We start from the raw sequence: 17,315 nt of genomic DNA on the forward strand, positions 1-17,315 counted from the left end.
ATATCAGGAAATTCTGCTGTAGGCAAAGATCTGCATCTGGCCACACTTTCAGAGCCAAGCACTCTTTCTCCTATGCTGTTAGAGAAGGAATTTCAGAACTTTTACCCATTCCTCCAGTTCTGTCAGCTTTGGGGGATGTGTCACTGCCTGCAATTTTCCTTATAGTCAGCCAGCTGTGCCTAAAAAAGTAGCCAGAATGTATACATTTCCTCATTCTTTTAAGTTTTTATATACTCTACCTAAACCTGACCCAGCAGCTGTATTTATTTATTTTATTGTCATTTGCTTATTGGGAAAGACTGGCTGGGCACAGGGGCCTTTTAAAGTGGAGGCCCGGGGAAAATGCACCAAGGTATCATATTTAATGCAATTAATATTTACAATAAAAAATATTACAATGCAGTTTTAGTGAATACATAGCATGATAGTCAGTATAATACATTTTTTGTTGATATTTGCAAACATTAAATTTACAGTTGTAATGAGACTTAGAAGAATGGTGTACAAGACAGGTAGGAGTAATGTAAGAAATACAATAGAGTGAGGTGTTAAAGGAGATAAACATGTATGAGTGTTAACAGCGAAGTAGTGATGGAATAGTAATTTGGTTGTCCTAATTAGAAGTGCATATAGTAGTTTAAGTAAAAATGAGGCATTAGAAGGGTGGTGATTTAGTGCTTCAAAGGGAGGTATAAAAAAAGGTGATGAAGGGTGTTAGAGAGCTATGTCCCAGATGAGGAGCAGGGACAAAGCCAGGAGGCAGAGAGGATGTCATTTAGTAATGGTTTGAAAAAATGAAGGTGTGTAATAGACCTGACTGACACAGGAATTTTATTCCAAGTTCATGCTACACTATTGGAATAGAGACACGGACTCCAGCAGCCCTTTATTGTTTGTAGATGGTAAGCAGTTTATTATTTGACTGAAGGAGAGAGTTTGGAAGATAGTATTAGAGTAGATGTCTAATTGTTGGGCAGTTGGATGGAGTGTGGATGTTTTTTATGGATTAAAGTGGGCTTAGTATAAGATATGTGTTGAGGAAGTTTGAGCCAGTTAAGTGTTTTTGGTGCTAAACAGTGGTGGGTCCAGTAAGGTTTGCTGCAAGTGAATCTGGCAACTTTGTTATTGCACTGTTCGAGTTCAGAACAAAATGAAGTTTGTACAGTTACCTTGGCATAGTCTGTGAGGAATTTCTCTACCCTAAAATAGGGTGTGTAGTTTTTGATGGGTTTTCTTGATGCTGTTGTGGATATGTAAATTGAATTTGAGATTGTCATCAATCGTCATGCCAAGTAGTTTTATATGTGAGGTACCAACATTTTAAAGTTATATTTTTCATGATAATAGATTTTAAAACAATAAGAGAAGGTCACTGAAAAGCCAATCAGTAAAAACAATATGAAAACTCTAGCAATGCTAGAAGTTCCACTGAGTGAACTCCAAAACCTCTTGTGTTAGAGGCACATGGGGATATATGCAAATGATCCTTATGAACATCAGGTGTTTCTGCTAATTGGCAATTCTGAATGTCCATGACTTGTTTTGTCATTTTACTAGACAATTTCAGGCAAATAAAGCCAAACCCCACTAGCTGTGGATATGCATATTTTGGCCTTATTACCTCGTCAGCACAGCACAAGCAGAATGTTTGACTAAGCATTAGAAACACAGGGCTGTTCTACCCAGCTGATGTCCATTATCATTAGGGTCACTGCAAAGATATCCCAAACAGCAAACTAAAACAATAAGTAAGAAGGTCACTGAAAAGCCAATCAGTAAAAACAAAATGAAAGCTCCAGCAAAGCTAGAACTTCCAATGAGTGACCTCCCAAACCTCTTGTCAGAGGCACATGGGATATATGCAAATGATCCTTATGAACACCTTGTAACAGAGCCTATACTCTCACTGTGTAGCTAAAACATGGAACGCATCCCACCATCGAAGAGAAGTTTTCCTGAACTAGCAGCTTTCAAAAAATCCCTAAAGCAGCATCTTAACAACTCTTGGCTGTGCTCATGCTCTATTCCTAGATAATATCTTGTACAATTTTTCCAGCCTTCTTTTTCCCTCTTTCTCCTTCCTCCTTTCTATATCCTCTGCCTTTCAGAGTTTCTTGTATATTCGTTTGTCTGAACGAACGATATCTAAGTTTGACAAACAGCCCTACAATATTCTTCTCATCTTTTAATCCACCCTCCATTTCGTATAACTATGCCATCACTGCACCTCTATAATGTGAATAACACAAACACTACATAAATTAAGGTATAGTAACTATAGCTACTGATTGTATCATAAAGAGCCTTCTACTCATTACTCTGATATCCTAAGGCCTGATTGTATTGCATGTATTATATGTTTACACGATTGTCTCTTCTGCAAAGTATAAATACTTGTTCATCAACTACAACACTCACTAAATTGTAAGACCATGTTATATAACTGACATATGTCTGATTTCCTCTGATAATGTTTCAAATACTGATTTGTGTTGATTCTTCAGATATAACTGTATTTAAATTTTTTTATGTACATTGTAATAATGTTTTATCTTTTATTTTTTGTGTGTTGTCTGTACTATTGGAGCTTTTCTCCCCGGACCTCCGCTGAAATGGGTTCTTCTGACCCAGATGGACCATGCCCGTAAACAAATGTCAAACAAGTAAAATAGAGAGCCTTTTAACAGACTAGTATCTATTGTTAATTAGCTGTTAAACCGTAATAGTGTGGATTGTGATAACAGAGGGAAGATAGCTGATAGAGGAGTTTTTGATGAGAGACTAGAGTAATCAAGAAATACAGAAGAAACAAGTTTGCCTTTGTCTCTGGCTTTGTTAATATCTGTGACAGTTAACAAAACCATGCTATGTTGGGATCAAGAGCTTTTCCTGAAGGATATGTTGAAGTTTCTAGTGAATGCACTTATCCGGAATTTTTGATAAATGGGATAATTTGGTGATAAGTGTGAAATTGGTTGCATCACATGAGGTTCCTCCTTTATGAAGGGAGATGGTGATGAATTTCTTCCATAGAGAAGGAAAGTATGATTCCTTGCTAGATCTGTTAATTAGAAGAGACACATGATAGGCTATGGAACTGGCAGCCAGCTTGGGTTATTCTGCTGGGTGATTATCTACTTAAGGAGAGCAGGGTTCCAGTTTAAGAAGTAGTGATTTGATGTAGGAGGTTGGGATGGGTTTTAGGGTGAAATAGGGGGTGTTTGTTATCCAAAGGAGGGGCTTGTCAGGATTGCTGGTAGGGAAATCTTTAGTAAGGGCTTTAATGCTTTCTGTAAAATGTGTGTTAAACTGAGCAGCTGTTTCAGAGGTAGTGTTGTTTGGAGTGGGATTAGGAGTGATGTATGTGCTAGACTGGAGTATATTATTTGTAGGAGACCAACATTTTTTAGGGTTGGAAGACTGATTTAATAAAGGGTTACTGAAATAGATTTTCTTCTCTGCGATAATCTGTCTTTTAGTACAGTTACATACTACTACTATAAAGTGCTGTAGGTTTTGAGGAGATCTGTGTTAAAACCATACTTTCCAAGCCCTATCTGTTTCATACATAAGGTACCTGCTTTGGGCGGATAACCAAGAAGTATGTTAATTCTTTATTCTTTTTGTTCTAGTTGAAGCAACATTTTTGAGGTTTTAAAGAAGTGAGTTAGATTTGTATACAGCTTCATTGTATGGAATTTTTTAGGCTAGGCTAGTTGAAGGAGCTTAGAATTCTAATAAATATATCCGGGTTAAAATTAGTGAGGGTACAGGAAGTTCTAAGTGCTGTTTGACATGATTGGTACCAAGTCTGTTCAGGTGATCACTGTGGGAATCTGAGAGGGTGCCACTGGAGATGTACTTACTGGAATCAGACACCAATATCCAGTCTAGAACTGAGACACTGTTTTTGGGATAGTTGCATGTGTGGGGGAGGAAATGAGTTGAGTCAGTCCAAATAGGTTTGTGCTAGTTGATAGCTATTTTTTGGAGGTAACATGCCAATCGAAATTAACATCACCTAGGATTATCTTTTCATTAGAAATTGTATGCAAGATCCAGTTTAGGATGTTTTCTAGGGCTGTACAAAGTTGGATTCAGCACTAGACAACCTTGACATTTGCCAAAGACCAACTGGCTTGGGGCAGGGGCCTACCAGGAGCTTCCCTAGTATTACATTTTTAACTCATTCACTCCAGTGGAGCTCAGGATGCTTGCACCGTAACTTCCAATGGGCAAAGCCTAAGCCTTTTGACAGAGCCAAATTATGTCCTCACATCTCAAACAAATGCTCATATCTCTAGAACCGCAAAACAGGAAGAGCAATTGCTTTTGGTGCAAAAGGCTTGTTGGTTCTGCTCCCATGCCATGCAGATGGTTTGCTGATACAGCGATGCATTTAAAAGGAGGACTGGTATGCTGCACTCCTGAGTGTATCCTCCTTTGGATAAGATTCTTAGTAACTCTGTCAGTTTGTCAGCCATTCTCTATTGCAGTATTAGCAGTTTACCATTTTTTTAATGTAATGTAGGGAATTTATACTTTATGGGCAGCAGGCACTGAATTTGTGGCTGAAACACTGAAATGTAAAATTGTTTGCCAGCAGCAACCTCTTCATTAGTTACAGATATCTTTAATATGGAATTATTCAGATGAATTTTACTTCTGCGGAGATTACGCATATTGACTGATGTCGGTAGGTTTTAATGAAAGGAGTTTGGGTGGGTAGCCATTTGAAATGTCGAGAAGCAGTAGAACAATTCCCGAACATTGGACACTGAAATAGCAAAAGATCAGACTTGTACAGACTAAGTCCAAGATGCCGTTTATCCGAATATTCCCTTTTCTCAAAGGTATGGCAGTCTTTGAGTTGATATATATATATATATATAAGTTTGAGGAGTGTGGGGGATGCAGTGGGAGGAGTCCCTTTTAGTACTTTCTGCCACAGATTTGTCAGAATTAGCTCCTCCTTGTAGGATTGCATCTTTATTATTAAAAGTCTAGGTTTTTTCTCATAGCCAGATTTGGAGCATACACAAGATGTGCCCTTCCAATTAACAACTCCTGCTGTGGAATACCAGTCCATTTGCTTATTTGTACTTGCATAAAATGTATACAGTCTGTTCCTTCCAGCTTCTCTTGTACAGCAGAAAATGTCAGGTTTTCCGTATGTGCTCTGTTCTCTAATTCTATTATTTTTTTGAAACATTTCTTCTTGAGCAGTCTCATATTCAGCCAGCCTTTTCTTCATTTTGACCTCTGATTTTTGCAGTTTTATCATCTCATCTGAATGTCTGTTTAAAGCTTCTTCCATTTTTAAGTTGATACGTTTTATGCTTTCCTTTAGGTTAGGCTAATCATGTCTGGAGGTTGCACTGCTTTTTGCTGAACAACTGTAGTACTTTTCCCGGTCAGTGTTTTTTCCTCACCTTTTGTAGCTGATTTTCTTTCAGGTCTTCTGTATTTTTTTTTCCTGGCATCCAGGCAGTGCGCTTACCAGCCAGTTAACTTTACCCAGAAATATAAATCCTCTGTCTTTCTCTGCTAAAGTTCTGTTTACACATTGTCAGAGCTAGAATTAAGCTGTTTCTCAATGTGCAACCATCTTGGAAATCCGTAATACACAGTTGCTTATGGTTATTTAGTTTAATATGCGAGATGAGTTTAGCATTATGGAATTTAGGGATAGGTTTACTGAAGGGTAGAATTTCAAGATAGTCGGGCTATAGTAAAGCTGCTCCACCACATTTTTTACTTCACTCAGCCCTAATGATATTATAAGTAGGGAGTGATAAGTCTACTGCAGCAATGATCATTTCAGAATTTACTGTTAATATAAGTTTACTTGCATAACTAATTTATCTTCCATTCTGTTCAGGCAGTATAAGCATTGATCATTAAATGATGTGCAACAGTTTGAGGAATGTCACTTACTGGTCAGCCTGTAGTATAAACTAGCATATTTTTGTCATTTAGACATATGCTTTTGAAAAATTCACATCTGCTGAAGTGTGTCAACTTGTGGATTGCTGCATATCTTACTTGTACACATTTGTTTTCTCTTAGGCTTCTGAGCTTGCAGTCTTAATACAGACAAAGAGAGACTTGGGTTGCAGAGCCCCCTATATACAGACACTAGAAGAGGGGATAAACACTCACACTCAGGCTGCCAAAGAATTCTGGAGACTTCTTGGTGGACAGACAAGCTATCAAGGTAAGATTCAGTGATTGTTATATATATTTGGATTTGCTTTGGAACTGTACATAAGCCTGCAGCTGTGGCATGTCTGTAAAGATTTATTCATCCTTGCATATGTATTGATGTGCAGGTTAAGCATTGTATTAAATGTTCCCCAGCAGTTTTTTTCAGGAGGCTAGTTGCAGGTTGCTGACCTACAGAACAGTCTCTTGCACACAAAAGACACACTGCAGGAAATGCATTTTCAGCTTTCTGTTTATAGACAGTTATTAAAACTAGCCATCTTTCCTGTAGTAACAGTGATGTGGAGTTTTCTTTTTGTGAGGATTCCCCTTTTGTAAAGTATTAGGAAGTATGCCCTTTAACTGCTTTCTACATGTAGAAATGTTGTCTTTTTCCCCCATCTGCCATTTTCCCTTATACTTATCCAACATTATACTTTCCACACAATCCCTTTCTTCACAATTGTTTTTAATGATCCAAAACAAATTTAAAGAAGCTAAGTAAACTGCAGGATTTTTAAACCTAGCCCCCACCATCTTGGGTTTTATTGTAGAACACACACCTCCTAATGAGGTTTAACATTAAATCCAAAATAAATGAAAAAATATTTCTAACAATTTTTTTTTCAAAAGAAAAGAGAAAACTGAATGCACAACCTTATAAACCTAACTTACTCAAAATGTACGAATGAATGAGTTGTACTTTCTATAAGATAAACCAAACATTTTCCACACACATTAATCATGTTTCTAATGTCATCTAACAAATCTTTCCATTGCTCCATCTTTTCCAGATGTACAAACCCAAAATATCTCTGGATTAGAAAATAAATTCCTACAAGATACCCACTTCACCAAATCATTTACACTTTTCTTTGATTGTTAATCCCACTTTTGATGTACTGCCTTTACCACAGCATCTTTAATAGATTGCATGTCTTTAATCAAATCATCTTCATATGCCATATTTATTGATAGCTCTACAGTGTTCATGATGTCAGGGGTATTCACTTCAATATTTCTTTTTAGCCCCTTTAACAGTCACATTCATTATCATTGCATATAATGTCCCATTAAGCAGTCAGTCAAGCTTAACCCATTTTCTGATTTGTACTTCTTCACTAAGCCACCCAATAACTAATGCTGTAGTATGCTTTTTTTAAGTAAACAAGCTTATAAATTCTATGCATTTTCTGTTCATCCCATGTTCATACAAAATGTCTCACTTGGACTCATGATGAATGCACGTCATATGGTGTGACTTTGCATCCATTATTTTCATTAAGAAAACTAAAAGTTGCTTTTTTAACAATTAACATTGTCTTCAGTGTTCTTACCTCCAGTACCTACAATTCTTTCATCTCTGACTAACTTAATTCTGTTAAAACTCTTCTGTAAAATTTTCATGAATAGCTGATAATCTATATTGTTCGTTGTTAAAGGTTTCCAATTTTTATTACCCTTTCTCTTTTTTTTTCTTTTTGTATAAAAACCTCATTATCCTCATTGTATTAGATTGTCGTTGGTGGCAGGGGATAGTTTCCAGGTGTAGTTGTCATCTAGACTTTGGTCATAGCGCTAGAAAAAAAGGAAGACCTGCACTGGCAGTTTCTTACCTGCATAATGGGAGAGTAATTCAGTGCCATGAAGACCCCACTGGGGGATTTGAATACAGAAAGGTATATCCACCATAACAGTGAGATTTCATGCTGTGTTTTTTTTAAATGAGGAAAAAAAAAATCAGATTTATGAGGCACGCATTAATTTTGATTAGGTTACTATAGACAGTTTCTGTAGTGTATTATATAGAGGTGTAGCTGAATGTTTGTGTAAAATGGTACTCCTGATACAGTGCTTGCTTTTTATGCTGTTGAGTATCGCCTGCTTAAATTTAAAAGCTAGACAATTAACATTAACACTATTTTGTGTCAAACTCTGACCTAAGATGTTAGTTTTTGTTTTTTTTAATGGGGTGAAGTGGAAACATTATACAATAATGTAAGCCAAGGCACACAATATTCTGCAAAGCAGAAACATAAGAGAAAGTTGAGTGTGGGATACAGTCTGGCAAGACCTATCAGACAAAACTCCTCTAAGTGAATATGGCAGGAGGCCCAAACGTGCCTTATTTTACAGCACATATCAGTGAATACCTTCTATACAAAGGTGAAGCAAGTCAAGATGACTGAAGAGAATTAAATGTTTGAAAATATAAAGGAATGCAACATGAATTTGTTTGCAAAAGAGCCAAATTCGGATGCAGATATTTCAGTACTAATTTTTTTTTTTGATCAGCTGAGATTGATAATGCAGGCACAAGCACAATCTTTGGAAAAAATTTGTTAAAGCAGTTATCGTTGAACTGAGAGCAAACTGGACAGATTGCTGAAGAATGTTCCAATTTAGAAAACCATGTTGCTAAGTAAGTGAAAAGGGCAGGAATGGTTCTGGGCATAGAAAATGACAAAAAGTAATGTTGTCCTTAAATTTGTCAGCACTGGGCATTAATGTATCAACATTTTAGATGGACATTAAATAGTCATTGTGAGAGCATTATCCTTAATGTTTCAAAAATCCTGACTATAGAAGAAAAACAGAGCTTAAAGAAGCTGTATCTTCAGTTTGGACGTGCTTATGCCAACATATTATAACTACTGCTTAGTAGATCAGGAAGGAACAATCCTGAAGGCATTTCTGTCTTGAAACGCACAGTTGACAGTTGTAAGATTTGCCAAAACTACTGCAGACCCAGATCTTTTGTTGGCTTATCAGTGGTCTCCGAACACAGTAACCTGCTGTGGATTTTATGATCTTGACACTAATACAAAAGTATCTCATCACTGATCAGTTCACACAGTTCACTACTGAAAGCATTATATGAACAAAGAAATAATCAGAAGCATTCAGTAGCATGGCGGCGGTGGAGATTTAATAATGTCATTACAGATATGACAGCAAATTGTAACAGTGAAACTATGACAATAGTTATGCATATAGCCCTGGGGCAGTGGGCTTGTAGAAACACAGAATCAGCAGCTTAGAAACAATGAAAATAAAAGCAGTAGTGGAGATGCCTGGGAAATGACACAAGGTTGGGGTCTGATGACAATGCTATGTCCATTGTCTTTGGCTACAGCCCATATCAGCTTGTATTTGAGAAAATCCACATTTTTTTTTCTGTTGTAGTTGATAGACTATCTTTTGTCAGTGATCAGGTCCCACGGTTCAATATTGGAAGTGTTATAAATGCAAAGAAACCCTTCTAGAAGAAGTGGTTATGAGTAACATGGCAGAGGAAGAACAAATCTTTCAGTGGTACATATATTAGGAAAAGCATTCACTGTATCTAAATATTCAGACAAAATAGGGAGGGGGCACACAAAAAAAACTTCATACCATAAATGAAAACTTGAAATGCAAAGTAAAGCAAACTCCATGAGAGCAGACTCTGTGGAATGGAACGGACCTAGAGTCATCGCTGGCCAGGATGGTATTGTATTTGTGTGATGTCATGGTTTCTGTATAAGGTTACATCATTCCTGACTGCATAACATCATCAAGACTGAAACTGAAAGCCCACAGGCTTACAAAAATTACAACCATGATGCAAGACCCTTATTGGAAAATGTACCATGTAATTCAGACAATGAAAATGAAGGTGAGGTGCAGAATTCCTGGGTGAGTATGTAAGTGACTGCAACTGACGGGGTTAAGCAGCCACATGTGCTTACAGCTAAGTAGTAATGCTAGTCTCAGAAAAATATAAATGGTAAGATCTGTGGATAAGATCTGAAAGTGTATAGCATAAAGCAACAATTCTGGAACAGGCTGGCAAAGCTACAAGAAGATTCAAGAAATGGTGCAGCCTAAACTTACTAGACACAGCTGAAACTGCATGCACCAAAAGGTCAGTTTATGTCACATGTAGAGGACCTTCTCATTAAATCAGAAAGTAATCACGTTCTGCAACAAGGAATGAATCAAGTGCAGCTTTCAGTTTCCTATGTGGAACAAGATGTACTTCTAACTAATGTATCATTTAATCAGAAATGCAGGATGAGATATAAAAGTGGGAAAAAAGTTGTTTTGTGCTCTGAAATGGTGTATAATTATAGGCTGTAGTTTAACCTATAAATTGTTGGGGGTTCAAGCTGCACTAGGAGATTGTAGGTGTGCTGTTTTGTCACAAAAAGAAAGTACAGAGGCATCTTAAATCCCAAATATTAATTATTTTGTTAGATAGAATGAGTACTTAAGTTAATGGAGAGTGGTCTACTGAAAGTCAAAGTACTGAACTTAGAAATACCATAATATTCATACAGAACACAGCCATTCAGCGTGCAGTATTTCCCTATTGGTGAAATCTGAAATGAATGCTACTGGGGAGACAGTTCCATCTGTCTCTCTCTCTACATGTAAGTACGTACATATTTTGATTTATATTTCAACATTGTACATTCACTATGATGACTTTCAGCGTACCTTTGTTCTGTAAATGGTTAGTCTGTCTGGCTTTCTAACAGTTTTTCATAGTAATAAACCTTTTACCAATAATATCTTGTACCCATTCTTGAGATTTTTTTATTTTATTTGTTTTGCTGAAAATTTTTGGCTATTGGTATTCATGGCATGAAAGAGATGTTTGAAATACCAGGATTTTTAGGAGACTGTACTAAAATACATATATTTTATTTCTTGTGGAACTGTAGATTTCACTTGGAAAGTTGTTTTTGGCTTATAACTATAGATTTGTGTTAATTTAACTGATGGATCAAAACATTGCTTACTCTTTGTGCTTGGATTGTAAAATGTTTAGATGAGTCGCATTTTCCCTGTAGTTAGTATTGAGTCATTAGCTTAAGTATAACCATTCTGTTCTAGTGTGTCAGGTGTCAGGGTCTGTTGGATGTTTGTTGTTTTCTGTTGAGTTTAAGAAAGGGTCCTTTGCAAGAGTAAAGAATGAATATAATGTAAGACACTCCTATCTTAACTATATTCAACTAGCTTAGTGTAAATAGTTCTTTTCTATTATGCTTCTGTTATGCTATAATGATTAGTGGTTCTGGAAATTGTGTATTCGTTAACATTTCTTATGTTCTAGGAGCAGGAGCGAATTCCCAATTTCTCCTGTTGTAATATCTACCGAGTTATCTAAGGGTATTTTTGTGATAATTATCTGAGACTCCTCCTTGACCCTAGTACATGAGTCTCTGAGATGGTTGATCCTGGGTAACTCATGCCAGGGGAATGATGAAACCCATGAATTTAACACAGAACTTCTCAAATTTTTATATAGATTGCTTTACCCATGTAGTTAACATGTAGTTAACACTACAACCCACAAATTTGGACATCCAGTTTGTCTTCAGCTTGATCTGGGATGCAGGGATTTGGTGTCGGGCTTAATCTCATTGTCCTAAGGACTATTTCCTGATATTTGTTTATTTCTGTTTGTTTACTGGGATTTTCTAACTAGAATAACATAGACCATTTTCAGTGGAATCTTGATGAGGAAAGATCCACAATTAAAGTAATGCAAATTACAAGGTACAACATTATATATTAAAGCAATATAAAGGTGAGAAATGAGCACCTACTATATATTAGTATGGCAAATGAGTTAATGCATTCAGAGATGAACAATACTTCATGTTATGCATATATAGATGATCATTACACTTTTGGAGAAATTATCATCTGCCAGTACATAACTGTTCCATTGTCGTGATCTGCAGACTGTCATTTAGGCAACCTTTACTTTAATGGCTTAGCTCTTGGTGAGGGTAATTGCAGATGAGACAGATTTACTTATTAAGGCTTATACAGCGCTCATTTATACTCTGAAATCTTTTGACATAGTTTGTGTGACCTAGTTCTAATGCAAAAATAGGAACCATGGATTGACCATAAAATATGGTCAGTAGTCAGGGATAAAGGTTAGAGTGAAGATGAGAAAAATAGATTTTCACAAATGTGCACTTATGCCACTAACCAGGTTGAGAACTCGCATAAGAAGGCATCTGTTGTTCAGTGACATTTCTGCCATTGCATACAGTCTGGCTGCACTTTCTCAAATAGTTGGCTTGCTGCATAGCTCAGCCTGTCTTGCAACCCATATATACATTATATTTATTTATTTATTTTTTTGTCTTTACTTGCAGTCATGAAGTCACGTTATTATTTGCATGTTAGATTGGTAAGGTAAGGTGTCTTTTTCCTTGAATTCACCCACTGACAACAGTGATTTGCATTTTCCAAACTTTTCTTTGGCAGGTTTGATTGCCATTTATGATGAGGTCATGGATACTGTGCACTCTGTGTATTTGACATTGTCCATATAAAATTAGTAATAATGTGCTTAATATCTCTAGTACCATGTTTCCAGATTGTTGAGGTCCAGGGTATTGTAATCTTCACTAAATGGCTTTGATAACACTAATCATTAAAAAGCCAACAAATATATTATCATTCTGGGAAATTACTTGCATCTCTAACATCCTATTTATAGGGAAGGTTATTCAGAAGGTAGTGTGTGCACAGATGTAGTCACATTCAACATCTCATGGCCTTTTGGACATTTGTTTTTTTCTATATTTAGATAATGAAAATTTGAGTGGTTCATAATTTCCTTACAGTGAGAGCTCAATGGTAATATTTAGTCCATGAACTCTTGAAGACATGACACTGTGGGACATGTGTGACCTTATTGGAGCCTGATATATTATCGTGGTTTAGCTGTTACTGCCCCTGAGTAGTTCATCTTTTATCCTCAGGCCTTTGCCACTGAGTGGTATTGGGACAGTTCTTCTTGGTGGCTTTTCTATGAAGTATGGACGGATTCCGGGCCACCATTTTTGGCTTCATCATTTTTCATAAGAAGCTACAACTTGTCTTCAGCTGGTGATGCCATTGTTACCTTTTGCTTTTTTCAGGAATTTGTGAATGATTTCACTTATTTGGAGAACTGACTGGAATTTTTATTCAAATGATGGCTCAGAATCATCATAAACTTAACCCAGCAGAGATGGAAGCTGTACTGATCCATGCCAACATTTGTCCATCACATTGGTTCATAGGTGTTTACTGGGCTAACAACAACAAGGGCCTTTTTAAGCCTAGCCCTGCATCCCAAATCTCTGACAAGTTCTGATACCCTTGATAAGTGTAAACATGGCCCTGAGAGATGAACCATTTACACGTTACCTGTTTGCATCAGAGACATAGGTGCCAAACCAGGAATGAATTTTCGGTTTCCCATCCAGTTGTCCAAGTTGCTCTTGAATTGGTTTAGGGAGGAACTCTGCTTCAAATGGATGGGGAGCCTGTTCCTTAGACGGGGTAGTCTGTGGGGTACATACCTATCTTTCCAGCAGTTCACAGGCAGGGTTTAAGTCTTTAGAACGGGTAATTCTGGTACTTTTTTTTATGGATATTCAGGAGATCCATCAGAGTGGGGTCTGACAATGCCCTGTATGCCAGGCATAGATCTCCCCTCAAAAGCCTGTAGGAGATAGAATACAGGGATAGGGCCTTGAGGCAGTCTGCATAGGACATATTACTTACGCCCTGTGCTCTTTGCCTCTGTGGACATTCCAGTTGTTGGATATGCTTGGTTAGTTACATACCAAAGGGAGCATTGTACTCCGTGATAGGTCTGATGAATGCCGGGTACAGTGGGACAATGACTTTCTTGGACTTAGATGCCATGCTTTTGTTTATAAGTTGCACAACATAGAATGATTTCCTCACCACTGTAGACATGTGATGACCTCACCACTGTAGACACATGATGATCAAAGTTTAGATTACTATCTGTGTGTCCCTAAGTCACTGACACCCAAGTCAACTCAAAGTGGTGTGTTGTGTCAATATGATAGTTACCAGGGATGGATGACTTCCCAAAGGATACTATTATGCATTTCTTGGCATTTAGTTGTAATCTATGACTCTGACACCAGTTGTCGGTCTGTGTCAGCCCCTCCTGGAGAAGATTTGTGTCAGTGTGAGATTCAATAACAGCTTCTAATTTGCAGTTCTATACAAATTTAATGAGCCAGAGACCACTGACATTGGCCTTGAGTTCTGAGAAGTAAATGCCAAAAAAGAGAGTTCCAAGGACTGATACCTGAGGGACTCCACTTGTGACTGGCCTCTTTGTAGAGGTGGCCTCTGAATTCTAACTTCCTGCTTCCTGTCTGTGAGCTATTTGGCTATCCTCCGGGTGACATACAGGTTTGTACCTAACCTCTTGAGTTTGTCAACAATGCCCAAGTGGGGTATTGTGTCAGATGCCTTGGCCAGGTCAAGGTAGGCAGTGTCAACAATTTTGGCCTCATCCATTCCTTTCATGACCTTCTCAAAGAAGTCCACCAGGTTGAGTAGGCATGCTCTGCCCTTGATGAAACCAAACTGGGTTGGGTCCAGTGACTGGAGGTTTACTATATCTCTGTTGATCATCTCCATGATAATTCTTTCCATGGCTTTACATGTAAGATTAGTGAGACTTGGATCTGTAGTTTCCAGGGTCTGTAGATGGCCCACCTTTGTGCAGAGGGATGACTGTTGTCTTTCTCCATTCATAAGACACAAAGCCTGTTTGGAGGCTACAATTAAATAGTAATTCCAAAGGCCCTGATAGGTCATGTTTTATGCTGTTTAGAAGGCATATCCTGGGATATTGTCTGGGCTCATTGATGTAGTGTTCTTGGTCTTAGAGCATTAAGGAGTAAAGTTGGAGCTGGGTTTATCAGCCAGGAGGTTTGCTTTATCTTCTAGCTCAGTGTAGGTTGCTCCATTTACAATAAGCTCTGTAAGCAATCGTGTATTGCCTTTGAGGTTGCGGGCATAGCTAAAGAATGCTTTGTGGTTGTCCTTGGCCTGGGAGGCCAAACTTACCTCAAATTTGGCTTTGGTAGACCTTATTTATCTTCTGAGTTGTTTGCTTAGTTTAAAGAGAGTGGTTTTATCCTGCAGGGTGCTGCACCTTCTAATTTTTGTCATGATTTTCTTCATCCTGTTATGCATCCGATTGATTTTGTGATTCCACCAGGGTGGCTTGTTTTTTTGAGTTAGTTCTGTACTTCTTCCTGGTGGGTACAGCTGCCTCTATGCAGCTATTAATATGCTTGTACAGGGTTTCTGTGAACAGTTCTGCATAGGCAGACATGTTCTTTTGCTTTCACCTTTAATGTAATTATGGTGGAAATCAGTTGGAATTTGCTTGTCATAGCCATAAACTAGGTGTTGTCCTTAGTGATGTGCTGACAGAAAAGGACCAGGTCTCATCTGCTGTTAAAGTATTATATTTATATCTCAAGAATATTTCTGAAATCAACAAACTTATTTCACCAGTGGAATTATTGACAGTGATTCAGACACTCATTATATCTCAGTTTGATTACGGTAATACTGCCTACATTGGACTTTCAGATGGGGGTTTGATGCATCTGTAGCAGATGCAGAATTGTGCATCAATGTTGTTGACTGCTGAACATCTTGTACAAGCCGTGTTGTACTGATGGCTGCCATTTGCTGCAGATGTGTTTTTAAAATTCTAACGTTTAGATACGGGGCCCTATTTAAGAGTTGCTGAGGACCTGTGCCATACTAGGGTTTCTCTGTTCATTAGGCCAGTGACTTCTGGTGCTTCAAGGACTCACTCTAACATCTAGTATGATATCTTCTGGGTCACTCCAGGCCTTTGGAAACAATTACTTTTCCTAATTTTGCCATATAAATTCAAGCAGTACTTCAGATTTCTGACATTGAGAATGTCTAACCTCTAGTAGGGGAACTTTATCTGCTTTTTGGAGTGCTTAAGTTGTAGATTTAATTTGAAATATAGAATGATTTCTTGCATATGTGATTGTTGTATTTACTGCTTATTTTATACTTCTGTTATTAGTTCAGGGTCTAGGAAATAGGCAGTTTTCATTAAAAAGATGAATAAATAGTGTTGCTTTATAAAGTACATAAAGTTATACTCAGATACTTAAATATATGATGTAAAATCTGTATCACTAAATTAATCATCTGTTATTTTATATTATGTAGTTATTTATGAATAACTTCATAACAGTTATAAGCTTTATTTTTCCCATGACCTACTGCATTAAATTAATATATATTACTTTTAGCATTTTTGGTCTGTTCTCGTTTTGAAAAATTTGCTTCTAGCAATGTCACATACCTCTTTATTAATTTAAGTATACTGTGTTGTTTTTCCAGTATCATCTCCTGGACTGTGATTTTTTTTTTTTGTATTTCTAGTGAGATAACAGTTTCAAATATAGCTTATTTGCTCTGATTATAGGTCTGATGACTGGTTTCCCAGATAAAGCTAGTACTTTGTTGAAATAACATTTACAAAGTTGATAATGTAACATACCATTGTTATACTTTTAAAGAGGAACATATTATATTCTTTGTTTTTATTATTAATCAGATTTCTGAGTGGTCAGACCTGTGCCAAGTTTATATATATATATATATATATATATATATATATATATATATATATATATATACACACACACACACACACACACACACATACATATATTATTTAAATTTTTCAGAGCATATTCTCCTCACTTTAAATTCCCACCTGTGCCTGATAGAATGACTACTTTAATAGTTTAATGTATTGACTATTTAATAACTTTCCTATATAATTTTGATCATTGAAATGATTCTGCATTCTGACCTGAGCCATGTCATTTGTATGCACATAAGTCTGAATTTTTATTTACCCAATTTTTACAGTATTCCACCTGTTTGTAATGGAGGAATATTCAGAGATTTCCAAAGTAATCCATTTTTAGTGATGATCAAATATGCATAAGTTAAGATGCAGATAATGCATCTTAATTTTTGAGAAAAAAATGTCTGATGCTTCAATATACTTACTGGTAGGGTTGAAAACTAAGATACGGAGTAGGAAAGGTTTTTATTTGCTACTACATTTAGTTTTATGTAGTGTTAATGTGTTCTTCAACTGTAAACCAATTAAGAGAGCAGGTGGTTATAAATATAGATAATTTGTGACTGAATGCAATGAGAAAATGCTGCTGAACTAAATTTTTACATGATCACCATTTTCTTGTTGCACA

The 17,315-nt window shown here is 36.9% G+C and overlaps 1 protein-coding gene across 9 annotated transcripts in view; it reads left to right on the forward strand.

The window, feature by feature from the left end:
- Positions 1-17,315, forward strand: part of SVIL (supervillin) — a gene marked incomplete in the record, with an annotated part of 2,930,183 nt that overhangs the window by 2,396,860 nt on the left and 516,008 nt on the right. For all 9 annotated transcript variants that reach the window (XM_044066681.1, XM_044066680.1, XM_044066686.1 and 6 more), the window contains 1 exon segment: positions 6,070-6,217. In XM_044066681.1, coding sequence (XP_043922616.1) covers positions 6,070-6,217 — 148 coding nt within the window.

The sequence above is a fragment of the Protopterus annectens genome, chromosome 3.part1 (assembly GCF_019279795.1).
Source record: "Protopterus annectens isolate FY-2018-M chromosome 3.part1, PAN1.0, whole genome shotgun sequence".
Lineage (NCBI taxonomy): Eukaryota > Metazoa > Chordata > Ceratodontiformes > Protopteridae > Protopterus > Protopterus annectens.